Raw genomic sequence first — 27,732 nt, 5'->3', positions numbered from 1 at the left:
AGATGGCTTAGTGGTTAAGAGTGCCAGCTGCTCTTCCAGATGCCCTGGGTTCAGTTCTCAGTACCCATGTGGTGGCTCACAACCACTTAGAATGCCGGTCCCAGGAATTCCAGCACATCTCTGGCCTCCTTGGGAACTGCACGCATATGGTACACAGACACGCATGCAGTCAAAACTGCCACCCACATAAAGACATTCTGAGAAACCCACCAGCTCAAGGAATGAAGGGATTATTTTGGGAATGAAAAAAAAGACAAGGAAGAACAGGTCTGCTCCTAGGTGTGCTGGGGTAGGCATTTGTTGTAGATAAAAGAGAGCAGAGGCAGGGACGTTTGGGAGAGTCCGGAGTGAACGTGACCTTGACTGGGCTACGGGAGGGGAGAGGAGGGGAGGGGAGGGGAGGGGAGGGGAGGGGAGGGGAGGGGAGGGGAGGGGAAAACGAGGAGAGTAAAGGGTAGACAAAAAAGGCCGTACCCAAGCAGACAGGGACCAAGGGATGGTGGGGGAACCTGGTGGCCAGGTACACTTTGATATATCAAATAGGCACCTCAGCCATTTGTCCCAGGTTTGAGACCTAACTATTTTGGCTTATAGTTTCAGGGTGCAGTCCATCAGTGGCATTGTGACAAAAGCTATTCTGGCTATAGTGGGAGGAGCACTCAACAAGGTCACATGACAGCTGCAGTCAGGAAGCAGGGAAAGGTGGATGCTCACTGGGCTGGTCTACTCTCCCCAGTTAAAGTTTGTCGGAGACAGTCTCACAGTGATACCTAATCCAGTTCGACTAACAAAGCAGTTGAGCTACCTCACATGGGAAAACATTTGGGCCTCTCAGTGTGGACGACAAAAGTAACTTTGCACTTCCTTATGTGCCTCTTGGTAACAACTTCCTCGCTACTCGGAAGCTTCCAGTAGGTCGAGCTCAGCGCCTGACACTTAGCAAATTCCTGTAAGTTGAGGAGATAGATCTGCCACCCTCTTTGTGGAGGAAGGCGGTTCAGGCACGTTCAACCATTTTCTCTTCCGGAGTTACTCGATGAGCAGCAAGGCCAGATTCTACCTATATTGGTTTCCCATGACAAAGTGTTGCTGGCCTCCTGACTTCTCTGCACCCTCTGAGAAGCCAGGCATCTGAACCACAGACATCTGGGTGGCGCTTCCTCCGGAGGATCCTTCATGTCTCTCTCAGTTTCTCTTTGCTCTCAGAGCACCTTGGCCTGGGTCCCGAACCCTACCTGGCCTTCCCAAGGACTTTGCCTTCTCACTATCTCTCCTCTGGGTACCTTACCTCTATTGTCATGGAAGGACAACACCTCGTCAGGACAACCTCATCTCGGGGGCTTTATTTTGATATCTGAAGAAGAATTTTTTTTTCTGACATAAAACACTTTCCATCTCAGGTACATCTTAATGACACACTGTTCAACCGCTAAGCAGCCATGGCTGCCTCTCAGGCACCTGCTGTCCCCATGGCTGCTGTCCGCCATCTTCCGCCAACTCATGGATATTGCCTATTTCCTAATCTGAGCTTTTAGTCCCCAAACCTTGGGTGCTTATTCTGTTAACCAGTGGGAAAGGGGGGACAAATTAATGAGAAACTCCCCAGCAAAGTGATTAATGCCGGACATAATGGCACATCTTATTCACAAAAGGTGGGAGGTAGACTCACGGGGATCAGGAGGTCAGTGCCAACCTGGGCTGTGTGAAACCCTGCTCACAACGCCACCTGGAAAACTCAGAGGAGGGGTAGGAAGCACAACAGCTCAAGGGCAGGAATGGGCAAGGAATCCCAGGACTGGCAGACAGTGAGGTGTAAGATGCGGGTGGGCTCGGGCCATCAAGAGGCTAGGTGACCAGGCTGGGGAGCTGGACCAGTATGGTGCCCACAGTTTCACCCAAGCAGCAGAGAGAGCCTGGAGAAGGCCGCTGGCAAGCAGACAGATATGGCCGTGGAAAAGAGAGGGTCCTGGCATGCTGCCTCAGCTCTGGGATTCTGGATGTCTGGTACCTGGTACCTCTCTTGGAGATGCTGAGTTTGCAAGATTTTGTTTAGAGACCCTTGAAGAGCAGGGAGCTGGGGCTTCCTCTGGTCACACGTGGACTGTGGAGACTGCCTTCTCTTGCTTAGTTGCTAAGGAGGGTTTGTGTGGTACAGTCACTGCCCAACCGGATGGCAGAGCTTGGAGGTCCCCCCTCATGGAGGCTGCTGCTTGTGAGGACAATAAGAATTCTGGGTTGTTAGAAAAGATCTCTAAGCCTGCTGTTCCCACTATGGCCCATAGACACCCCCCCCCTGCAATACCAGTGCCAGCATCAGCACCAGCGGCCCCCAGAACTTTGCCAGAAATGCCTAGTCTGGGCCCAGAAGATCCACAGTGCCATCAATAGCTGCTGGTTCTTTGATCCCAGTAGACTCCTCCAGGCCCTGGCCCAGAGAATACTTTTGGTTCTTTACGTTATCAGTTGTGGGGCGGGGCATGCTGCAGGAGTGGACTTGTTGTAGTGCACGGGAGGAGGTAAGAGGTCAGCCTCCGGTGTCAGGCCTCACCTTTCACCTTGTTTGAGACAGACCCTTTGTTGCTTCCTCTGGCATCCACCAGGCTAGCTGGCCCAGGAGCTTGTGGAGATCCTGTCCTCCCCTCGCATCTCACCATTGTGTCCTGCTTTACTGGACTCGGGGGAATCAGAGCCTTAGGACGTCACAGTTGCATAGCAAGTGTCTTATCAGTGAGCAAACTTCTAGTTCTGGGTCTTTAAACTGGTTGAGCTGTCACAAAATGCCTGAGACTGAGTAACTCGCAGGGAACAAAGATGAAATTCTTACAGTTCTAGAAGCCGGGTCCAATATCAAGGGACCTGCATCTGGCAAGAGCCTTCATGTTGAAGTGTCTCGAGGCAGAAAATGGAAGAACAAGGGGAGCAAGAATGAGAGAAGAGAAAGCAGGATGGGTTGGGACCCGCTCTGGCGATGCCAGCGTTGATCCCTCCTGACTTAGTCTTCTCTTAAAGATTTCACCTCTTAACACATGCATTGGGGTTAAGTTTCCAACCCCTGCTTTCTGATGGCTATAGTCAACCCAGACCTGAGAGTACAATCTCAATGACGACATAGCTACTCTATGCTGAGCCACTGCTCTGGACCGAGCATGGATCTAAGGGCCCACGCAGCCACCTGACTCTCTGGCCCCCAGGGAAGCACTCTGGACACTTGCCTCAGTTTGCAGACCTGAGACTCACCCGACAAGGCTAATTTGGGTGATCGCATTTTGACAGGAGAGACCAAAGCCAAGAAAGGAAAGGGACCTTCTCAGGAAACATAGTAATGGTAGACTAGGAATCAAAACCAGGCTTCCTGGACCAGCGCTTTCCCCCATCGCCTCTCCACTGAATGCAGAGTCTCAGCTAGTACTGCCTTTTGTGTTTGTTTTGAGAAACCCCACCATTTACCAGCACCCTTACAAAGGATGGAGGATGGGTGAATGATGGATGGAAGAATAGATGGGGTGTGGATGAGTGGATAGGTGGGTGCCCGTGTGGATAGATGGATGGATGAGAGCAGGTAGGGAGGCAGGAATTATATACATATGGATGGGTGGATGAGTGGATGGATGGATGGATGGATTGATGGATGAATGGATGGATGGATGAGTGGATGGATGGATGGATGGATGGATGGATGGGAGAAAAAGAGGAGAGGGATAGAAGAAGAAAAATGATAGTCTTCAGAGAACAAACTTAGATCAGAGCTGTCATTTCCTCTGAACACTGTTCTCCAGAGGCTGGCTGGGGTTGCCCAGCAGGGAGGCTGGATTTCTCCCTGTATGGGGCAGGATGAATAATCGTGGAATCCACATTTCTTAAAAGTTGCTGGAAAACTGACCTTTATTGATAGTCTGGGGATGATTGTTACAGAGTAATGCCATATTGGCTACTGGGTGGGCTGCTGATCATATTCTGTAGCACCCCACAAGGCTGTTTGCCCACGTAACTATAAAAGTTAGTCATGTAGTACAGGTAACCAGACGAGAGTTGGCCGCTCTCATCCCACGGGTTCTGGGGATGTTTGGAGCAGAGGATCCTGTGTGGCAGGGCATCCTGCCCGCTGTAGGACATCAAGTGGCCTCCCTGGCCTCTAACCATTAGATTTCAATAGCCTATCTCATGTTGTGACAATCACTGGTGTCTGAGGCTGGGGAGACAGCTCAGTCAGTAAAATGCTTGCTACATAGCGTGAGGATCTGAGGTCGGATCCTTGGCACCGTGTAAAAGCCAAGCATGGCAGCAATCCTCTAAACTGGGCATTGCGGATATGGACACAGGCAGATAGATCACTGTTGCTCACTGGCCAGCCGGCCTGCGTAGCTGAATCAGCGAGCTTTAGGTCCCATGAGAGGACAACCGAGGAAGACAGCCAACGCCTATCTCTGACCTTAATATGTGGTTATGCATCCACCCGCACACAAATGTTGGTGCAAAATCAAAACGTTGCTATCACAGTTGCGACCTGTTTGTTTGCACTCGGTAACCCTTACAAGCCATTGAAGTTGCTCTTTGGGCCCTTGGTATTGATTGTGAGTTATTGCATAGTGTGTAACTTTACATCAGCTACTGAAAACCTGTATAATTGCCCCCGCTTCCAGGGAGGAAATCAATGCCGCAGAGGTTAAGCAGGTCGCCCAGGGTTCCATTTCAGAATTCCATTTCAGGCAGCACGAAGCTCGGTGTGAACTCTGAAATCAGAGCCAGAGCAACTGAACCCTGAGTTTTGCCCTCTGCTCTCTTTGTGCCTGTCGTAGGTCAACAGAAAGCCAGGTTCCCCTGCACGTGCACGCACGTGAGCTGTAGCCGTGTGTGCCTCACAGCTGACTCTGCTTTCTGTGAGAAGTCTTTCTGGAGGGATTGCGTTCCTGTCCCCGAATGATCAGGGCTTTGTGAAATGAGGCTGGCCTGGCAGAAATGTCCCTCCTGTGACCAAGTTGCTAAGTTCCCTGGCCGTGTCCTTGAGTTTTGGGCAATTGATGGTTAATTTTGCAACATCCTGCTTCCTCTATTCAGCAAAATAAGCTCTGAGCTGCTGCTGTGTGCACGGGCCCTGCACAAGGCCCTGGGAACAAACAGTTCCTGTGCCTGCTGGGTGCCTGGCTCCCAGCTGAGGGCTTCCTTTCCAAGCACTCTTTGGTGGAAGTCACACAATTCCTCCAGGAGACAGGTGCAATGGCTGTCCCCATCTTACAAAAGAGGAAAGTATGGCACAGAGGGTAGGATAGCCTGTCTGGGACCACATTGCTTAAAGCCAAGTAGTGGGATTCATCACCCACAATCCATCCCTTCCCGTGTTGCCTCCAGGCCTGAGGATGGACACTGTTGTGCCTTGTTCTCCACCGTGCAGAACCATCTGACGGGTGTCAGGATGAGCATGTCAACATGAAGAGTAATACTAGGGACAGCCAGGTGGTGCATGCCTGTAATCCAGCACTCAGGATGCAGGGTCCAGAGGACTGAGGATCTGAGACCAGCCTGGGCTACAGTATGTCTTTGCCTTTAAACAAAACAAAACAAAACAGCAATTCTGGCTGCCTTTGGTTGTGTACTGCGTGCCTCCAGTGCTGGCCAGACTCAATCAATAGCCTCCGGTTACTTCTCAGCAAAGGCAGAGGTAGCATGCCCGAGACCCTGGGTTCCGTCCTCGTGCTCATGCACACCCAGACACACACACAGGCACACACCACAGTTGGGATCAAGGGCATGGTCCACTTCTCTACCAAGGAGCCAGTGGTCCTGGGCAAGTGAACCAGTGACCAAACCAGTGCTGTTTCCTCTGAACAATGGTGTGTGTAGTTATGCCTGCCTCCTTGGGAAATGAAGAAGGTTTGTGAAAGCAGGGTAGAACAGACGGATAGCTCAGAATGTGGCCCAGAATGGGCAACGGAGAGCATTAATGGTCTGCTGGCATATTGTTCCTTGGGCGGTTGGATGGCATCTCCCAGACTCTGCTCTTCTTCTCCTGTATCTTTGCTTGGATTTCCCGCCTGGCTCTATCCTGCCTTGCCATAGGCCAAAGCAGCTTTGTTTAGCAACCAATGAGAGCAACACATATCCACGGTGTACAGAAAGACATCCCACAGCACTAGGGTTTCTCTGTCCCTCTAGCAGCTCCCAAATGACAACACAGAGATTTAGTAATTCTGAAAGCTCAACCAACAACTTAGGCTTATTTTTAACTAATTCTTTTTTTTAAAAAAATATATTTATTTATTTATTATGTATACAGCATTCCTTCCATGTATGTCTGCAGGCCAGAAAAGGACACCAGACCCCATTACAGATGGTTGTGAGCCACCATGTGGTTGCTAGGAATTGAACTCAGGACCTTTGGAAGAACAGTCAGTGCTCTTAACCTCTGAGCCATCTCTCCAGCCCTTTTAACTAACTCTTATAACTTAAATTAATCTTATAACTTTTAATCTATATTCTTTTATGTGGCTTAGTTACCTTTACTTTGTAATGTCCATGCTGCTTACTCTTCATCCCTGCTGTCTCCACCTTCTTCCCAGCATTCTCCATGCCTGGAAATCCTGCCTAGCTATTGACTGTTCAACTTTTTATTAAACCAATTACAGTAACATAGCTTCACACAGTGTAATCAAATATCTCATAACAGGAGACAGACAGAAAAAAAAAGTAGGCAATCAAAACTACCAACATATTTTTGTTTTCTTGAGACAAGGTCCCAAGATGATCCTCCTGCCTCTACCTCCTAAGCGCTGGGATTATAGGCATGTACCACCAGGTCTGGTTTATGCACCGCTGAGGGTGGAAGCCAGGACTTCACGCATGTTAGGGAAGCACTCTGTCAACTGAACTGCATCCCTAGCTCCAAAACTGCCCATCTAAATGGTGGTTAGTAGGAACTGCTGTTGCTGAGGCAACAGAGGCCATGGCGTGGCATCCACAACGGCTTCCCAGAGGAGGTGACCCCCGAGAAGGAACTGAGCTATGCAGAAACCTCAGGCAGAATGTTCTAAGTATTGCCAGAGCTGGGCTCATAATAAAGGCTTGGGGGAGGGGCTTAGACAGTTGAGCTCTATGCCCAGTGCCCCCCCATATCCTCTGGGAAGGAAAGACTCTGAGCTCCTGAAAAAAAAAAATCTCACAGAGATGGCAAAGGTCTTTTGTGTCATGTGGGGCTGTGGACACAGCAGAGAATCTGGTGGACCAGGAGGACTGTGGTCTGTCAGTGGGTGCACCTACTAAGCCAGGTATAGACAGACAGGAGCAGGCAGAGAAACCTGAGCTGTGTGGCTGGCATTCTGATGAACTGAGCCAGACAAGAGTCTGCACAATTGTGGGAAACAGAATGGCTGAGGCTGGGTGCTCCTGGTGAGGAGCCAGTGGCCTCTCCAGGGAGCTGGTATTTAAGTTGAAGTTTGACTGGTGGACAAGGACCAACCTGGCAGTGCACAGGGGCGGTACTGCCCAGACAGCAAGCATGCAAGTATAAAGTGCATGCTTGGCTCCTGGGCTGGACTGATGGTTGATGCCTGACGCAAAGACTGGTAGTAGAGGATGCGAGAGAAGCTGGCAGGCAGGGCCTGGGAATGGACAGTCTTGCAGGTAGTAGAGGATGCAAGAGAAGCTGGCAGGCAGGGCCTGGGAATGGACAGTCTTGCAGGTAGTAGAGGATGCGAGAGAAGCTGGCAGGCAGGGCCTGGGAATGGACAGTCTTGCAGGTAGTAGAGGATGCGAGAGAAGCTGGCAGGCAGGGCCTGGGAATGGACAGTCTTGCAGGTAGTAGAGGATGCGAGAGAAGCTGGCAGGCAGGGCCTGGGAATGGACAGTCTTGCAGGTAGTAGAGGATGCGAGAGAAGCTGGCAGGCAGGGCCTGGGAATGGACAGTCTTGCAGGTAGTAGAGGATGCGAGAGAAGCTGGCAGGCAGGGCCTGGGAATGGACAGTCTTGCAGGTAGTAGAGGATGCGAGAGAAGCTGGCAGGCAGGGCCTGGGAATGGACAGTCTTGCAGGTAGTAGAGGATGCGAGAGAAGCTGGCAGGCAGGGCCTGGGAATGGACAGTCTTGCAGGTAGTAGAGGATGCGAGAGAAGCTGGCAGGCAGGGCCTGGGAATGGACAGTCTTGCAGGCCACGACAAGATGTGTTGGTTTCTTTCTAAAGACACGGAAGCTGTTAGACTTTAAAACTGGGATAGAAAATGATCTGCTAGGTTTTCGTGGACCTCTTTGGCCACCATGGGGCAAATGGAATACATGGGGCCAGCAGGGTAACCGGAGGTGGTAGACCAATGGCCGTAGTCATGCCAAGTGGAGCAAAGTGCTCAAACCCAGTAGTCTGTTCTTAGGAGACACGGCTCTGACCTTAGCTGATGGCCTGGATGCTGGATTGGGAGAACCAGAAGTCTCTAGACCAGCGGTTCTCAACCTTCCTAATGCTACGATCCTTTAATACAGTTCCTCATGTTGTGGTGACCCCCGACCATAAAGTTATTTTCATTACCATTTTTTTAATGTATACAGGTGCTTTGTCTGTATACATGCCTGCAGACCTGAAGAGGACATCAGATTGTGAGCTGCCATGTAGATGCTGGGAACTGAACTCAGGACCTCTGGAGGAGCAGCCCATGCTCTTAACCACTGACCCATCTCTCCAGCCCCCTCTTTGCTACTTCTTAATTGTAATTTTGCTACTGTTATAAATTGTCATACGGAAATATTAGATGCACAGGATGTCTGATATGTGACCCCTGTGAAAGGGTCGTTCGACCCCCAAAGGGGTCCACGATCCACAAGTTGAGAGCCGCTGCTCCAGACCAATGCCCAGGGTGGATGGATGGCATGGGCTGCTCTTCCAGGGGTCCTGAGTTCCCAGCACCTACATGGCAGCTCACAATCTGATGCCCTCTTCAGGTCTGCAGGCATGCATCAATGACAGCTTCCAAGTTAGCTGACCACCTGGTAAGCTGGTAGGAGACCTGTTCCAAACTGCCCGACATAGTCCAGGACCCGGGAGCCACCCATCTCCCTCCCTCAAACAGCTCTGCTCCCGGGCGCGCAGCCCAGCCCCCAGTCTTTGAAATGACTCTTTCCTGATGCTTCCCCTTCCCGGGAAGGGGCCTAGTGCCTGATATTACCACCCTGCTTATTAACTAACTCCCCGTGCACGTGGCAGCCTGAATCACCACAGCCTTGACCGATGGAGCATGCATTGCCTGCTAATTACAATCGCCACCCATTAATCACCCCAGCCAAGCCTTCTCCACAGCCTGATTATCTCTGGGCGTCACAAGCTTCCCTTCAAAGAAAAAGGAGTGCCTTTGTCTGTGTGAGCCCAATGACCCCAAGACGCGACACACTTGTCTGTCCCTGGGCACGTAGGCAGCTCCCATTACAGTATGTATGTCTGAGGACTCTGAGGACCCCATCCCTGCCCCGGCCAGCTTCTCTCTCTCTCTGTGTGTGTGTGTGTGTGTGTGTGTGTGTGTGTGTGTGTGTGTGTAAGAATGGAGCCCAGTGCATGTTAGATCAGCTCTGCCGCTGAACTGTATCTCCCGGCCAGCTTCTGTGTGTGTGTGTGTGTGTGTGTGTGTGTGTGTGTGTGTGTGTGTGTGTGGCTAAGAATGAAGCCCAGTGCATGTTAGATCAGCTCTGCTGCTGAACTGTATCTCCAGCCAGGAATCCTCATCCCTGCTATGTTCCTCAGACATCACAGATGGGCAGCAGGAACTGAAAACGGCACATCTGACTATTCGTGTCTCCACAGGGCCCACGAGACTGTGGAGCGGCTGAATGCCAAGTCCTGTGACTCTCTGGGGGAAAGAGAATCTGATTTTAAGCTCTTATGTTGCACCTCACTAAAGGCAGACGCTGCACTAGGGCATGTGGATGAGTCAGAGTGTCATCTAGCCTGACACAGGCAAGCCTGTCACACAGGAATGCCAGGAGAGAGGCTACATGCAGGACCATAGGCCCCAGCACAGGTGTGGTCTGGAGAGGGTCCAGGCAAAAGTGGCAGCCAAGGCTTAGCTTGAGGGAAAAAAAGTGTCAAAGCTCAGTAGAATCTGGGCCAACAGAGGTGTCCCCCTCAGCTCTGGAACCTCTGACTTTGCTACCCTAGATGGCTTTGGAATTGCATCCAGATGAAGCATCTTGAGATGGGGAGATAGTTCTGGATGGAGATGGTGGCATGATGGAGCCCCAGGGTCCCTGGAGGAGAGAGAGGAGATCCAATAAGAAGCAGAGGTTGGTGTAATACGATCAAGAGCCAACGCTTCTAGAAACTGGGAAAGGGCATGGGCACTGTCGCAGAATGAAGTGGGCTACTTAGTGAGCTCAAGGTCAGCTTTTGGGATACATAGCAAAACCTTATATGAAGACAGGAGCGGGTTACATGTGAGAACCTGGTGATTGCGAAATGGCTCGGTCTCTAAAGTGCTTGCCCCGAGTTCAGTCCCCAGCATTGACATAAAAACCACGTCCAGAGACACATGCTTGTAATCCCGGCACTGGGGAGGCAAAAACAGGAGCATCCCTGGGACCTGATGGTCAGACTAGCCAAACTGGCAAACTCTGGGTTCAGTGAGAGACCCTGTCTCCAAAGATAAGGTGAAGAGAGGTGGAGGAAAAACCTGTTGACCTCTGACCTCTACACAAATACATGAACATGTACACATTTCTCTCTCTCCCTCTGTTATACATACACACATGCACACACGCACACACATATGACAGACACACACACACATACAGCATGTACAAAATCTCAGAAAGGCTGGGAACAGATCCTCCTCGACTCCCTGAGAGAAACCATCCAGCTATCACCTTGATTTGGAATCTGCATCCACAGCACTGTAAAATGATCAGCTTGCCCTATCTGGGCCAGTGAGATGGCTCCATGGTTAAAATAACCCAAGTTCAATCCCTGGGACTCACATACTGGAAGGGAAGAACTGACCCCTGCAAGTTGTCCTCTGACCTCCACACATATGCCATGGCTTACATACATACATACATACATACATACACACACCTGACCTCCACACATATGCCATGGCTTACATACATACATACACACACACATACACACACACACACCTGACCTCCACACATATGCCATGGCTTACATACATACATACATACATACACACACACACCTGACCTCCACACATATGCCATGGCTTACATACATACATACATACATACACACACACCTGACCTCCACACATATGCCATGGCTTACATACATACATACATACATACATACACACACACCCGACCTCCACACATATGCCATGGCTTACATACATACATACATACATACATACACACACATACACACCTGACCTCCACACATATGCCATGGCATACATACATACATACTTGCACACACACACCTGACCTCCACACATATGCCATGGCTTACATACATACATACTTACACACACACACCTGACCTCCACACATATGCCATGGCTTACATACATACATACATATACACACACAATTATTAATTTACAAAAAAAGATTATACCTGGGCATTTTACTGTAGCAACATAAACAAATTCCTAGATCTTAGCTTTCTGAAGCCCTGCTGTGAGAGACTGATATTTGTCATCCAAGAATCAGCGGCTCACAAGACCCAAGACCACTAGGACAGAAAATGGAGACTGTCCACTTGGAGCATTATAGGCGCACAGGGATGTGTGGCCTGCTGTGCTTGGGTCAGGGGGCAGAGCCACTCCTGAGTCTGGCTTCCCTAGGGCTTTTTTTTTTTTTGTCTCCAGGTTTGGGTTTTGCTGTTTGCACCACTGCTAACATCTCTGAACTGATTCTTTGGATGTTCTGTTCCCTTTCAAGGACACTACGATGCCCGAGCAAGAGTCCTCGTTTGTCATGTGACTTCCCTGCTCCAGGTGCCCATGGAGGAGCTTGATGTGCTAGAAGAGGCATTCCTGGAGAGCCTGAAGGACACCAAAGAGGAGGAGTCGGAGTAAGATAGCCTTGCGGGCCCTGGTAGAAGCCTAAATTCCACTTGAGGGCTTTTGCCCATCATGGGTTGTAGCATGAATATTAAAAACTCAGAGTCAGATATTGGGGTTCAACCTGAAGATCAGGAAAGCAAAACAACCAGCCACTGGCTCTTATCTCTTTCTCAAACCGAACTGGTGATCCTGCCTCCAGAAATCCTCAGAATGAGACAGAACTGAGACCTGTCACAGTTTTATATTCTACTCTAGTGCTGGGATTAAAGGTGTGCCCCACCACCGCCTGGCCTCTGTGGCTAACTTGTGTAGCTACTGGGATTAAAGGTGTGTGTTACGACTGTCTGGTCTGTAAGGCTGACCAGTGAGGTTGTTTTACTCTCTGGTCTTCAGGCAAGCTTTATTTATTAGAATACAAATGAAATGCCTCTACAGTGGGTTCCCTTCCCAAGTAGAGATCTTGCGGTGAGGTAGATGGAGCACTGGACAAAGTCCCAGCGGGCCCTGACTCACTGTGTGACCTTAGCAAGTCACTTGCCACCCTCTCTGGGCTTAGCTATGTTTACAATAAGAAATATTTATTAAAGGCCCTGCATGTGTGACCGCCATCCAGTGGTCCTGACGCCCTAGTCTACCTCAAGCTTTTATGACACTGTCTGTGGGCCCACATGAACCATCCGCTACTTTACCACAGACGGGTGGCCTCCTTTCTCTCACCACAGTATCCCTGGATATAAGATGGCGATAACAATAGTGCCCTCTCAGGGTCACTGGAGAAAGGAATGTGTGACCCTGTCAGAAAATGCTCAGCCCAGGGCTGGCATGTGGCAAGGGCCTGACAGATGAGCCCTCCGGTTCACAAACCCCTGCACCGTGTGTGTGGTCGGGAATGTGAACGGATGTGGGGAGATAGTTCAGAAAGTGCTGGCCTTAGAATCACTGAACCGGAGGTGGATCCCAGAACCAGCAAAAGCTGGTAATGGTGGTATACACTTGGATCCTTGGCACTCATCAGTCAGGCAGCCTAGCCAAACTGGTGAGTTTCAGGCCATGGAGAGACCTGCCTCAAAAGTAAAAAAAAAAGAAAAAAGAAAAGAAAAGAAAGAAATAGTGAATGGTATCTGAGAAATGCCAAACAGAACTTGTCCTCTGGCAACATGCACACACACGCACACACACACATCACGCACCTTGCCGCCATCACCCATGTTCACACTAAGGACGTGGGAAGGAAAAGCAACCTTGTGACTTGGCCAGCACCCAGCTCTGAGCGTCGTCTAATCCAGTATCGTAAATCAACCCCAGTGCCCTCCTGATCCTGACCTGCTGCACCAGGCACTAGGCATTGCAGCCCAGCACAGGCTTCTTCTCATCCCTCAGTTACCCCAGTTCAACCCAGTGGGAGGTAGAAATGTGAAGCCCAGTTCAGAGGCAGAGCCTGCTCCCCCAGAATAAAAGGAGGGGTGTTAGCAGTGGCAAGGATAGATTTTTGGTCTCTCTGTGTAGTCCTGGTCTATTCTGGAACTTGCTATGTAGACCAGGCTAGCCTCAGATTCACAGAGCTCCACCTACTTCTGCCTCCTGAGTACTGGAATTGAAGGTGTGCGCCCCCACAGGCTCAGGTGGTTTGTTGAAATAACCTAAAGGGAGGGTGAGGAGATGGTTCAGTCAGAAGAGTTTGCCATGCAAGCGTGAGGAACCAAATGTAGGCCTCCAGCACCCTGGGAACAGCAGCGAGCACCTGTAACCCTAGCGATGGCGGGTGGAGACAAGAGAGTCCCTGATACTAGTTGGGGAGCTCCAGGGTTCAGTGGGAGACCCTGTCCCAAAAAATCAAATGGAGCATGATCGAGGAAGACACTTAATGTCAACCTCTGGTCTTCTCACACACAAACACACATATGCACATATATTTGCACACTTACCCCATACACACACACAAACACACACACGTGTGTGCATACACATACTTATCCACACACACACACATATGTGCATACTTACTGTCATTTACATACACACAAAAAAAATAATGTGAAAATATTCGTGTTTTGATGCTCAGAACTAACTATACCAGGGAGCAAACAGCTGGACCTTAACCAAAGGTCATTGTCACAAGAAAAATTACCACATTCTTTAGCTAGGTTCAAAGTGTGCTGGGACTCACAGTCTTGAGAGGGAGAGACCTCCCAGTTAGTCAGTTAGTACCTGAGGGTTTGTTACAGACAGGAGCATGTTACCTGGGGTGGGGGCTGTACCCACTCTGTCCATATCAGAAAGTCTGAGAAGATGGACTCCAGAAGTTCAGACACAACCCAGCTCCAAACTCCCTAGGGCCTCAGTTTCCTTACCTGCAAAATGGGGATAGCAATCAAGACCTATTGCCCAGGTTTTCTGTGGCACAGAAAGGAAGCCAACAGTGGGTCCATGTAGTTCATCGTCTATGTATTAGCAGTGGGGTTGCAATTATGTTATTATTACATCGGAATGTGGAGTTTTCAGGGCTGTAGAGAGAGAGCTCTGGAATTCTCTAGGATTTGAGACCAAAGGAAAGCAGCTCTTCAGACCAGGGTCTCTATTGATTCTCCCGTGTGGGCTTGGGCAGGGTTTTTGTCTTCTCTGGGCACCAGGACCAGTCTGTCCCCTCTACGTTAAGCGACTGGGTTCTATAGAAATTTCTTTTCCTATTAAGTCTTTTTAGTGAGTTTCTCTCTGGTGCTTCTTTGTGGGCGGGACTCAGAATGTGACATACCACTCCAGTGTGCTTAGTCCTCACCTGAATGCTAAGGCCACCCCAGTGTGCTCGGTCCTCACCTGAATGCTAGGACCATCCCAGCCTCCCTGGACATTTATTGGCCTCACCTCTCCGTGCCTTGGTTTCTTCAGCTTTGGTGTGGGGTTAGTGGGAGTTCTATGTCAGAGGACTATAGGAGAATTAAATTAATTGCCTCACATCAAAAGCTTGGGACCGTGCCCTGGTATGCTGCAGGCCCTGGTGACCCTCAGCTGATACAAGGCTGGATTTTATAGCTCCTGAAAGAATGTCTAACTCCTGCCAAGTGTTTCCTGATGCAGGCCCAGGGGGCCGCCCCATCTGTGACAACTTTTACAGTCCTTGTGGGGAGCCAGCCAGGTGATTTGTTCAGCCCAGGTCATACAGCCGTTCAATGGCACCCTGATTCAACCGTGTCACCAGCCTGTGTGTTGCTTTCTTCCTTTTCTTTTTTTTTTCCCCAGGACAAAGTCTCACCACGTAGCTTAGGCTGTCTTAGAACTCTCTCTGTAGACCAGACTGGCCTCGAACTCACAGAGATCTGCCTGCCTCTGCCTACTTAGTGCTGGGATTAAAAGTGTGCACCACCACACCTGATTTGTGTCTTATTTACTTGAGGCCCAATTCAGAATCCCAGATTCCCTCCTTCCCAGCTTTAGCTAGAAAGAGCTCTTAGGGCGGGCTGGGGTGGGGACTGCACACTGTTTGCAGGTAAATCACTCGTGCACACACGTATGAGGACAGACAAGAACATTGGTGTCCTGCCCTATCACTGCCAACCTTAATCCCTTCAAACAGACTCTCTCATAGAACCCGGGGCTAAGCTGATGGCCAGCAAGCCTAGTGGCAGAGTGCTTTTGCCTAGCGTACACGAGGGGGGGGGGGGTATTTGATTGGTGAGTCTGTGCTTGATATCTTGCTCTTCTTGAGCTATTCCTGCAGTCAGTGTGGGATCTGACTTCGGCTGACAGGGACACACCAACCGAAGTTCATGCCCAGTCTTCTAGAGGGGGTGTGTGGCCAGCGACTGCCCATCTGATGGTATGGGTTGCCATTGTGTCTAATCAGATGGCAAAATCCATAGCAGTGACAAAGCCACCGTTTAGATTTATAGTTCTCAGGATTTCAGTGTCCGAGGAGAAGGAAGAAAGTATCTTCTTAGCTATGACTCAGAGCAGAGCAGACGTCTCCCCTTGGATCCTCGATGCGGAAATTCACCCAGACACCTGAAATCATTGAGAGAGTAAAATGCTGTGATAATCAGCGAAGATAAGGGGGCCTATCCACCTTACAGGGAAAGCGGTTCCTAAGATAGGTGCACCTGCGGAAACCAACGGCCCACGGAGGCGAATGTCAGAGAGAGCGCTTCCACTGAGATGGCTCAGCGTGCGCAGGCATCTGCTGCCAAGCCTGACCGCCTGGGACCCAAACCCTGGGACCCATGTGGTAGAAGCAGAGAACTGATTCCTGCAAGTTATCCTCAGGCCTCCAGTTATATATACATACATAAACATACACACAAACATATATACATACAGTAAACATTAATGAAAACTTGAAAACATAAAATAATTATTTTGTTTTTAAAAGAAATAAAAGGTGGCTGTAGAGTTGAGTCAGAAGATAAAAGCACTGACTGCTCTTCCTGAGGACCCAGGTTCAGTTCCCAGCACCCACACGGCGGCTGCTGACTGGCTGTAACTCCAGTGCCAGCTCTGTTGCCCTCTTCTAGTCTCCACGGGTATTGCATACATCTGATGCACAAACTATATGGAGACACACAAAATAAAATAATAGTTTTTTTTTTTAAAGAAAGACAATCTTACCTTTTCCAGTCCAAAAAAAAAATGTTTTCAAACACATAAATAATAACATGGAGGAAGCTGTGGGGGTCAGAGCATCTCATGTGTGCCGTCTCTGCAGGGCTGCTCTGGTGCAGCTTCATGCATTTGAGTCACACAGACCTCAGGGACCCTATTGATTTAGCTGCCACTCTACTCCATCCAACTCAGCTGAGCCTGCTGACCATCTGGTACCGTTATCAAATGGATGTCACTATGGGAACACTCTAGAAGCCAGCAGTGCCAACTCACGTCAGTGGCACTAACTTCAAAACTGCACTAGGTTCTTAGTAAAATACATTAGTAATAATTATGAACATCTTGTTTATTTATTTACTTGAGACAGGCCTCACTATATAGCCGTGGCTGGCCTGGAGCTTGCCATGTAGACCAGAGTGGCCTCAAGCTCTTAAACGTTTTCTGACACTTCCCATCTGTTCTCTTATTCCACGAGTTTCTAATGGGATGGTGACTGGCTTGTACTCCACCCACATGCTTCCATTTGCCCTGTGTCCCTCTGGTTTTTATAAGTGGTAGGGGAGCTATGTCACTGCAGCAAAGCAGTCAGCACTTCCTGGAATGATTGGTTTTGTTCAAGAAACATCCCAGGGCTGGGGAGATGTCTCAGATGCTGTGTCAGCATGAGGACCTGGGTCAGATCCCCGGCACCCATGTGAAAAGCCCAGATGTGGCAGCGTGAGCCTCCAGCCCAGTGCTTGGGATAAGGACTGGGTGGAGACAGGAGGATCCCTGAAACTCACCAGCCAGCTGCTGTCACTGCACCAGTGAGCTGCAGCTCCACAGAGATACCCTGACTCAAAAACTAAGGTGGAGAGCAATTGAGGAGGACACCGGATGTCAACCTCTGGCCTCCACATTCACCCAATGCTTCTGAACACGTATGAACTCATATCCAAAGAAACCTGCCCTGAACACGCCCATGCCCAGGAAAAACTTCAGAGGGAAGAGAGCTAGGAAGGGAGAAGCCAGCAGTGCTCGGCCCCCGCACCCTGGCCCTCAGCATACAGCAGCTCCTTAGTCCATGACTGTCGTGTGGAGATGCCACTGACTTCAAGCCACTCCGTTGTTCCCCACTGTGTGTTGTCAGCCACTAGAATGTCTCGCTCAGGTCTTCCACTGCACCAGAAGCCAGTCATTTCCAGGTCTCCTGTTTAACGAAAGGTCATTAATGAAGGGTCAAAGTGTAGGAGGAAGTGATGATAACAAGGAGACAGACGGTAACAGCAACAAACATATCGACCGGTGACAGTAAGCCGGTCACCTTGGCCAGTCAACTCCTGCAGGCCTTTCGACGCTCCCCGCCCCACCCCCAGGGTGTTTGCCCATGGAAGAGATTCAAGTGTAACCTATACAGAGTCACACACTCGCTCCGTGAGGTGGGGAGATCTTGCTGCTGGAACAAATAGCCCCTGAATCCCCATGGCTGGCAGCCCCAAGGGCTTATTCCGTGCTCTCAGCACCCCTGAAGATGCTCTGTGGATCTTGTTCACGTTGTCCTGGTTTTGAGCTCCAGGCTGACGGACCGGCACCTGTCTGGAATACTGTTGGTCTCAGGAGAGGGCGAACCAAGGAGACCCGTCAGCCTCCCGCACTGGCTTCTGAAGACCCTGGCGGAGATGGCAGCGTCATTTCCTCCCGTGTTGACTGAAGAAAGCTGGCCAGCAGTTGGCAGCTGACAGCACAGGAGTGCAGTCATCACCTAGACCATTTCCATTCCCTCCAAGTCAGCCGGCCATTCGATCACAAAATACTTTTGTATGATTTTTTTAAAAAATTTTTTTATAAGATGTCATGTAGCTCAGGCTGGACTTCACTTTAATAGGCAAGGCTGCACAAGGTTGATCTTCTGATTCTCCTGCCTCCAGTTTCTCAGTTCTGGGGATTCAGATGTATTCTACCATGCCTAGCCTAAAACAATTATTAAAAAAAAAAAAAATCAGATGTATTCTACCATGCCTAGCCCAAAATAATTACTTTTTTAAAAAAAAAAATAAGATCTATACTGAATGTACTTTACTTCCTTTATCATTTTATATAAACAGTACGAATGCCATGACACATAGCATGCTATATTATATGAGATGTATGATATATAAACAGCCTTAAAGCATTCGAGAGGAAATGTAGAAGTTACATACAAATGTCTACAGTTGTAAGGGACATGAGCCCCCGTGGATTCTGGCGCACTCTGGGACACCCATAATAAACCCCCACCAATACTGAGGGGCAACTGCAGAATGTCACAGTTTAGATCCTGACACCAGACCCCCTCACTCCTGGTCACATCTCACCATCCACCTGCTGGGAACATGCTCCACCTCATCACAGAAACCCATGGCAGGCAAAGGTTCTCATCCCTGGTGCCTGGTTCTCTGCAGGAGAGCAGCCATGAGGGTCTGCTTTCCACACAGGGCCCTCGCAGGAGGAAAGTGTGTTGAGGTGAGCTGGTGCTGGTGGGCAGCCAAACGTACATCAGGTCCTCGGTGCCTGAGGAAAATCCGTGTCTTGGTTCTGCTCATGAGGAAGGATCTAGGCATGTTGGTTGAGCATGGATCAGGGGTTGGGGGTTCAGCCCACAGATATGCAGACTCCAGGGGGGCGAGGCAGTGCATTGTCCGTGTGCAGTGTGTTTGTTGGCTACATAGTCATAGCCCAGCTACACTTAGTCCTTGAAAGCAATTGATCTGTGGGCTCTGCGATGGTTCAGGGAGCAGAGGCACTTGCTGCTCAGGCTGATGGCCTGGTGCTCTCCCTGGGATCCACATGATGGTAGGAGAGAGCCAACTCCCAGGTGTTGTCCTCAACCTACACGTACACATGCACACGCACGGTAAATTAATGTTGTAAAAAAATTCACTTTTAAAAAGTATGTCTTATTTTCCTCACGTTGTAGAAGACTAAGGATCAGACCTATGTTGTTTGGTAGCAACGGCCACTGATACCACCAAGGATGTGTGTGTACTACGTGAGCGCCGATCCTAAAAGGTTTTAAGCATTCTCTTAGCGCGCGCACACATACACACGCACCCCAGAGCCCCTCTGGAATAACCACTGTTATCTCTTAAAGCATTCAGACTGTGGGACCGCAATAAACCTCTTCTTGGCAAAATATGGGAAGTTCACAGTGTGAGTCTGGTGTTGAGGAAGCACTCACTAAATATTAACCGTTTCTCGTCATTTATGGTCGCTCCACGTTCCGTTGTCCAAATTCCAGCTTCAGTTCAGAGTTCTCTCGTAATGGCCTCTCCACCCACCCTCCACCGCTCTTCTTGCCTCTGATCACCTTAAAGCAGCCAAGGACTAAAGGTCCGCTGGGAAAACTGAGCGTCTAGACTCTGAGCACTCGAGACCGCCATTCTCAGAGGGGCTGGTGATGGCCACTCAGCCAGTGGTGTGCTCGCCTAACATCCTCAGAACCCTGGGCTCGACCCCCGTACCACATAAACTGAACATAGTGGTATGTGCCTGTGATTTCAGCACTTGGAAAACAGAGGCAGAAGGACCCTAAGTTCTAGGTTATTCTCAGCTAACGGCCTGCCAGGGCCTTGAGACCCTCTCAAAGAACTACAAACTAGATTACAAAATCCCCAACCTCTGTCATTGCCGATGCCTTCTTACCCTTGGCTGGGTTTATAGTATCTGTGTTTTGAGTCTGGACCAATCCAGCTGTTGCCACAAAGCCACCATCATCCATACAGATGTTTCACTAGCCCATCCCACAAGTAATTGCTGTGGAGAAGATGGGTTTTCCAAAATCCCCAGGGGAGGATTCTGCTGGCAAGGTGGGGGTACATGCCGTACTCATTCTGGGTCCATCTGTTCTGTGAAAGCCATTCCTACGTTTCTCTTGCTGTTGTTGCTGTTATTATTATTATTATTGTCTTTTCATTATTTAAATTGCACCCATTAGGATGGATCTGCAGGGTAAGTAGTTTGCCCCATTCACTGAGATTTCCCCCAGTCGCTGATGGTCCAGGGCCTGCCTACCATTGATCTCGGGTTTGGGGGTTGGTGAGGTGGGAGATCTCAAGGGCTCCTGACCCATAACTAGCCATAGACCAGCCTCTTCTCTCCAGGACCGCAGAGGCATCCCGGAAGAAGAAAGAAAAACGGAGGAAGTGGAAACGCTATCTCCTGATAGGCCTGGCCACAGTTGGAGGCGGGACAGTGATCGGTGAGGCCTGCTATAGGGGTTTGCTCATGGTCTGTGTATCAGTGAGGCGGTGGCCCCAGCACGTGATAGGCACTCAGCTCAGTAGTAAATACACTCATTAACACTGATAGAAGCTGCCCGAGAATGGTGGTGCAAGCCTGTAATCGCAGCACTTGGAGATGGACACAGAAGGATCAGGAGTTCAAGGTCATCCTTGGCTGCCTAGAATGTCTGAGGCCACCCTGAGCTATATAAGTATGTTTCCAAAAATAATAAATTAATTAATTAATTAAAGGCACTGCTAGAAGCTTCCACAGAAGGCAGTGGGCAGCTCATGGGAAAAGAACCCATTAATCCTAACTGAGCTCTAACCTTGCAGGTGTGACTGGGGGGCTAGCTGCCCCCCTTGTTGCTGTGGGAGCTGCGACAATCATTGGCAGTGCTGGGGCAGCCGCACTGGGCTCGGTGGCTGGCATTGCTGTTATGACCTCATTGTTCGGTGCAGCTGGAGCTGGCCTGACAGGTAAGGTGGAAAGGGAACAGGAAGTTGGAAAGGATTCTTATCCAGCATGACTCAGCCAGAAGGATACCCTAGGTGGCATCCTGAGGGGGTGAGGGGATGTGGCTTTGCCCCTTCTGAGCTCCACCAAGGTAGGCTTGCAGACAGATGTCTCAGAAGTTGCTGGACTTAAATTCAGCACAGCCAAGGTCAGGACAAAGTTTGACAAACTAATTTTTCCCACGGGCACCCCGTAAGTAGCTGCTGAGAAAGAGTTCAGCCTGTTCAGCCAAGTCTGTTGCCATCACCCCAGCAGTACCCAGGCACCATCCCTTGGAGGCATGAAGCTTTCTTGTGTCTTTGTCTCAGCTTTCTGTCCTCTCCCGTGCCCGTGGCCTCCAGTCACGTTCTGGCACGTGGAACACTGCCAAGGCAGTCGATATCGTCTCTGTGACAATTAATTCCCAACGGGAAACATGGGGCACTGTGGTGGTTCAGACATCCCTAGTCTGTGGCTCTGGTGGCCTTGGGCAGTGTCCTAGTGTCATCTGATCAGGACAGTGGTGGTACCCGTCTTAAAGGGCTCACGGATGTGATGCATTTGTCCAGGAGCTGAGCATATGTCACAAGTGATCGTTTCTGTGTCCTTAGGGTACAAGATGAAGAAGCGAGTCGGGGCCATTGAGGAGTTCATGTTCCTGCCTCTGACAGAAGGCAGGCAGCTGCACATCACCATTGCCATCACGGGCTGGCTTGGATCCGGCATATACCGTGAGAACCGGGGTGGGGAGGGATGCAGGCTGGAACAGCTAGCTCTTCCTGTGTGTCTCTAAGGGGTGGACGTGGGAGGCTCTTTTCATAGAGGGGGAAATAGATCCAGAGAGGTAAGAAAACCATCTTCTACCCTCCACTTGTGTGCCCAACCACCCATTATCCACGTCAGAATTCACCCATTCATTTATCCAGCCAGCAATGACTGTAGATGGCCCATCCTCCACCCACTATTACCCACCATCCTTCAGCCTCACCCACAATTTATAAATGCCAGCCTTACCACGTACCCCACAGAAAGCCAAGCCATCGATAGTCAACGGGAGCAATGCAGCCATTTTCTATGCTCTTGCAGAATACAAGAGAGGATGCAGAGAGACCAAGTTACAGGAACTTGGGGGCTGGGAGAGTACACTTGTCTTTGATCTGTCAGAAGGGCCATAGAAGAGGCATGGGGTTGGAACCCCAAGGGCCAGAGGAAGAAAGCAGGGAGCTGAGTCAAGAGGGGTGCTATTTAAACGCCTGTACCAGGGGCTGGAGCAGGTGCATGCCCTGCCACAGACAGAAACAAGGGAGATCAGATCGGCTGCCCTGCTGGGCTCTGAAGACAGAGGACTATAGGGAGGGGAGGATGGAGCAGATGGCCACAGTGAGCCTTGGTCTCCTGGTCCTCATTCAAGGTCATTTCCATGATCTAGGTGAGGAAATGAAGGCCTCTTCCTACTCCAGAACTCCAACTTCCGTATTCTTTCCCAGCTGGTGTTTCTGGAGTCTAGATGCTGCAAGCTCACGGGGCCTCCATGTTAGTCCCCTGCGTGTTGGCAGATTGATGTTGGCCTTCTGGGAGAGGCGGAGGGATATTTACTTTGGAATAATTCACTTCTCTTACATATCTCACACCTTCCCACTTCATAGATGAGCAGAGTGAGGTTCAAGGTCAGATGCTGACGTTCCCAGGGTCCCCTAGATCTTAAAGAGGGCAGGAGTTGGGATTGGAAGCCATCTCTGGACACACTCATAGGGGAGCAGTGTGCTCATCTGCCCCACTGACTGCAGCTGATTGAGAACAGGGCGAACCCTCAGGAGCAAGAGGCCCCTCTCGCTGTCAGTCTGATCCAGTGGGCGGAGCATCAGCTGCCACAGCCAATAGCGGATGCTGCCTATACCTACCTGTGTTCTCCTCAGGCACATTCAGCGCCCCGTGGACCACCCTAGCCCGCAGCCAGGAGCAGTACTGCCTGGCGTGGGAAGCCAAGTACCTGATGGAGCTGGGCAACGCCCTGGAGACCATCCTCAGCGGCCTCGCTAACATGGTGGCCCAGGAGGCTCTTAAGTACACCGTGCTCTCTGGTAAGCATCCCTCCCTGACTAACCATGGTATGACGCAAGTCCTCGAATGCTTGTGACCCAAGGGAGCCTGGCACCATGTTAGAGATAAAGGGTGCAGATCAAACCTAGGGCCTTATGCATGCCAAGCAAACATTCCACCAATCAGCCTCTCTAGCACTGTGTTTGCATTTTTCTTGTTTTTATTTTGGGTGGAGAGGGGAAAAAAAATCACAGCTTTCTTGTACATTTGGAGTCCAGACAAATGGCCGCAGCAATATCAATCTTCAACTAGGTTCTTTTTATTATAATCAAAAACAGTTTTTAAATTGAAATATATTTTGACCATAGCCTTCCCCTCCCCCAAGTTTGTGTTTACTTTTTATCTCTAGGCAGGGTTTCATTAACTTGGTCCAGGCAGACCTTAAGCTTGCAATCCTCCTGCCTCGGCTTTTTCCTCTGTGAAAAGTCTGTGGCTTTTGTGCCAAGAGACTAGGCAACAGCCAATTAACTGCATAATGTATCAATTAGCATAACAGGTCACTCCCGACCTCATGGCACACTGATGCTTTAGCTCAGGAGAGGGAAGGCTAGAGCTGGCTCATCTCACCTGGGTCTGCTGATAGATCGGCAGCTCAGCCAACTGTCCATGACTCAGGCCAGCTTGTCTCAGGCAACTTGAACAGCTTGACTCTATTCCATGTGTCTCACCTCCTGAAGAGACCAACCTAGCCCACAGCAGTGGGAGACACACAGCAGAGGTGGGCCCTAGGCTAGTGCAAGCCTCACCCCTGCTGTCTCTTTGCCCTATACAAGTCACATGACCTGGGTAGGATGGTGGATCTAGAATACTGAATGGGGTACGTAGATGGGGCTGTCTTTGGAATCTCCCAGTGATGTGTGCTCGGACAGAGATGTAGTTTGTGTGCAGAAATGTTTGATTCAAGTCTCCCCCTTTGCAAGTTAGAGGAAACCTTTCAGATTCCTGGCTATACAGACTCATATGCATTTACTAGAGCATCCATCGGCCACACTACCTTAGCAAGGCTCCCCGCTTCCCCAGGTATCGTGGCTGCCCTGACCTGGCCGGCCTCCCTCCTCAGTGTCGCCAACGTCATTGACAACCCCTGGGGGGTATGTCTCCACCGGTCCGCGGAGGTTGGCAAGCACCTGGCACACATCCTTCTCTCACGACAGCAGGTACCCGGGGACGGTGATGGTGGAGTGGGCGGGGAGGCAGACGGCGGAAGCTTGTATACCAACGCATGTGCCATGTATGCGGATGGGAGCTCCAACAATAAGTCGGTTGGAAGCAGCCCCGCAGCTTTGGGGGGAAAAGTCGTCTTTCCTGCCACTCAACTTCAAATCAGGGCAGTATCCTAGGAAACTCAAAACCACCTGTGAGCGCAGCTCCAAGAAATCCAACTCCTTCTTCCAGCCTCCTCAAGCCCCTGCACCCACGTGGCATACATACGCATATACACATAAATAAAATAAATCTTTTAAAAAAAAAGTAGCTTTAAAATAAAATTTGGATCAGGGCCAGAGAGATTTGATAAAAACCGTTGCCCCCAGAACCTACATTCACTAAACAAGCCAGATGTGGTGGTACACACCTTTAATCCCATCACCGGGAAGGTGGAAACAAGGGGCTCCCGGGGGCTCACTGCCCACCAAGACTAGCCAAATCAGAGCACCCCCTCCCGCCTGTGAGAGACCCTGCCTCATAAAACAAGGTAGGCAGCTCCAGGAATGGCATTCAGTGTTGACCTCTGGCCAGCACACACACACACACACATACACATACATACATGTAAACACACATACACAAACATAAACACACATGTATACACACATGCACAAACATACACACACATACCTTCAAGGTGAAAGTTTACTTTTGCTGGAGAAACCTAGAGCATGTCGGGCAATCTGATGGTGCATGAGCCCTGGGAGAGAGGCCTCTTGCCTTGAGCAGGAAGTCGGCAGGAAGTCAAGGCCTCGCAATTGTTGCCCTGGGTATGGCAGCAATAACTTGACTTCCTACCCCAGGATGACAGTACTTGAGCTCCAGGAGGCAGGAGAAAGGAGGAGCTGAAGAAGAAACCAGGTGCCATACCGCCTCTCGGTGTCCGCTCCCTGGCCAGAGACTAGTCACATGCTCACACTTCATTGCCCCCAGAGCCAGGAAATCCAGTCTTTATTCTGAAAAGGCATGTAGCCAGCTGAAATTCAATTACTGTGGACAAAGGGGAGAGTAGATACCCAGAGACCCAGCAGTTTCTGCCAACCTGGGAAACTGCCAACTCCAGCCAACCCCTGTATCTTTTCCTCCCAAAATGAAAAAGAAAACCAGAGTAGCTCTTTGGCAGATCTGGCTGGAAGGCAAAGACCAAAGCAGCATTGGCTAAACAAGGTGGAACTTTATCATCTCCCATGTAGCAGTCTGTAGTAATTGGAGCGGCGGGGCTGCGTTCCCAGCACCCCGGCCGCCTAGCTAGCTTATGCCCCGAAATAATTACACGGACACTGTATTCTTTTAATCACTGCTTGGCCCATTTCTATCTAGCCTCTTCTAGGCTAACTCTCGCACCTGGACTAGCCCATTTCTAATATTCTATGTAGCACAGCTAGGTGCGCTTACCAGGAAGATTCTAGCCTACGTCCATCCTGGGTTGGAGCTTCATCGCATGTGTCTGCCCAGGAGCCGGGAGCATGGCGTCTCTCTGAGGCGTCTGCTTCCGAGAGGAGAGCTGTGGAGTCTGAGCTCACTTCCTCTTCCTCCCAGCATTCTGTTCTGTTTACTCCTCCCACCTATCTTCTAACCAATGAGGGCCAAGCAGTTTCTTTTTATTTAACCAATGACCTTCCTCCATCATTTCCCCTTTTTCGGTTTAAACAAAAAAAAAAAGGCTTTAACTTTAACATAGCAAAATTACATATAACGAAACAGTTATCAAGTAAAAGTTACAATAATCTTTATCATAACTAAGGAAAACTATAACTATAACTAACTATTCTTAACTCCATCAAAGACTCCAGAAAGATACAATACTACCTAAGCAAACAAGAAAAAAGCAACTTTTAAAACTCGAGAAATGACAGAGACATCTCGCTGCCTGGACAGTCACCCAAAGTTCCTCTGTACCGTTGGGGCATCCATCTTCAGCCTTCAGGCCCATGGTATCCAGCAGACATTTCCATAAAGCAGGAAAATTCAAAGTCAGTTCAGTCACTATCTGTTGTGTCCTGCAGAATGTCTCGCAGACTCTTTCATGAATCAGGAACCCCAAAAGATCATCTCACCTTAGGCAAGTTCAGTAGTCCTCTCTCTGCGGGTTCTCTGTGTCCAGTTTATGCAATAGTCCAGGCAAGAGCAGTTTCTTGCCCAAATGGCTATCAAACTCCATAAGGTGCCTCTTCGATGCCCATCTTCCTCTTGAAGTACATTGGTGCTGCCAGGAGCAGAGTGTCTCATTGTCATGAAAAGTCCTCAGTTATTAAAACATTAAATGTCCTATTCTGTAATCTTTGAAAGACATGAAGAATATCTATCTAAAATATATCTCTATATATCTAGAAAATCTAACTAACATGACTACAAGCTTTACTATTATCAATGATTATCCATTAACAACCTATATTTCTTAATTATACAGTACATATTTAAATGAACTACACAATCACAATACCTTAATCAAAATCAGAAACACTTATACATATAACAAAATTGACCTTAAATCTCTATCAATAAAGCAAAATCTATACTAATGCAAATTATTCATATCTATATCATATCCCCCTTTAAATGTAAAAGAACATTTATAAACATTTTTTGGGAATATGGGCGCAGTTATTTCTCTCCAAACTGCTTCCTGCTGAATGGGGGCGTCGTTAATTAGGTCTTTCATGGTATAACCTGTGTGCTAGTTTCATCTCAGTTGGCAGTTGAGCAAAGCAATTTTCTGAAGGTGTGGTCCATCATACCAAATCGGAATAGAAGAAATGAACAGGGTCTCATCCTCTGTGAAAACAAAATAAGAAACTCCTTTCCAAAGCATCATGTCCTTAGATCCAAATTTCAAAGTCAAGGCATCAAAATATCTATGATGGATTAGTTCAGCAGCATTTATAAATAAATATCTTTTAGCATCTGTTGCTCCTTCCTCAGCATTTAAATAATTTAAAGAGAGCATAATAGCATACAGTATCAAAATTCTCTGTGTATTTTCCATCTTTGTGCAGCTTTGTTTTAACCTCTATTTTGTTTATTTTTACTTTTAACTCTTTGCTTTTTGAGACAGGTTCTCTGTATCTTTGACCTGAAGTAACTCTGTAGACCAGGCTGTCCTTGAACTC

The 27,732-nt window shown here is 49.3% G+C and overlaps 1 protein-coding gene across 7 annotated transcripts in view; it reads left to right on the top strand.

The window, feature by feature from the left end:
* Window positions 1-27,732, top strand: part of Tmco4 (transmembrane and coiled-coil domains 4) — a 74,643-nt gene that overhangs the window by 21,720 nt on the left and 25,191 nt on the right. For all 7 annotated transcript variants that reach the window (XM_041653198.1, XM_041653197.1, XM_041653196.1 and 4 more), the window contains 6 exons: window positions 11,865-11,997; window positions 20,701-20,798; window positions 21,157-21,300; window positions 21,928-22,047; window positions 23,233-23,397; window positions 24,437-24,573. In XM_041653198.1, coding sequence (XP_041509132.1) covers window positions 11,865-11,997; window positions 20,701-20,798; window positions 21,157-21,300; window positions 21,928-22,047; window positions 23,233-23,397; window positions 24,437-24,573 — 797 coding nt within the window. The remainder of the gene's footprint in view (window positions 1-11,864; window positions 11,998-20,700; window positions 20,799-21,156; window positions 21,301-21,927; window positions 22,048-23,232; window positions 23,398-24,436; window positions 24,574-27,732) is intronic.

The sequence above is a fragment of the Microtus oregoni genome, unplaced genomic scaffold (genome assembly GCF_018167655.1).
Source record: "Microtus oregoni isolate MIOR12 unplaced genomic scaffold, Mior012 000005F_ref0000423, whole genome shotgun sequence".
Lineage (NCBI taxonomy): Eukaryota > Metazoa > Chordata > Mammalia > Rodentia > Cricetidae > Microtus > Microtus oregoni.
This window is presented reverse-complemented; position numbering and strand designations above follow the sequence as displayed.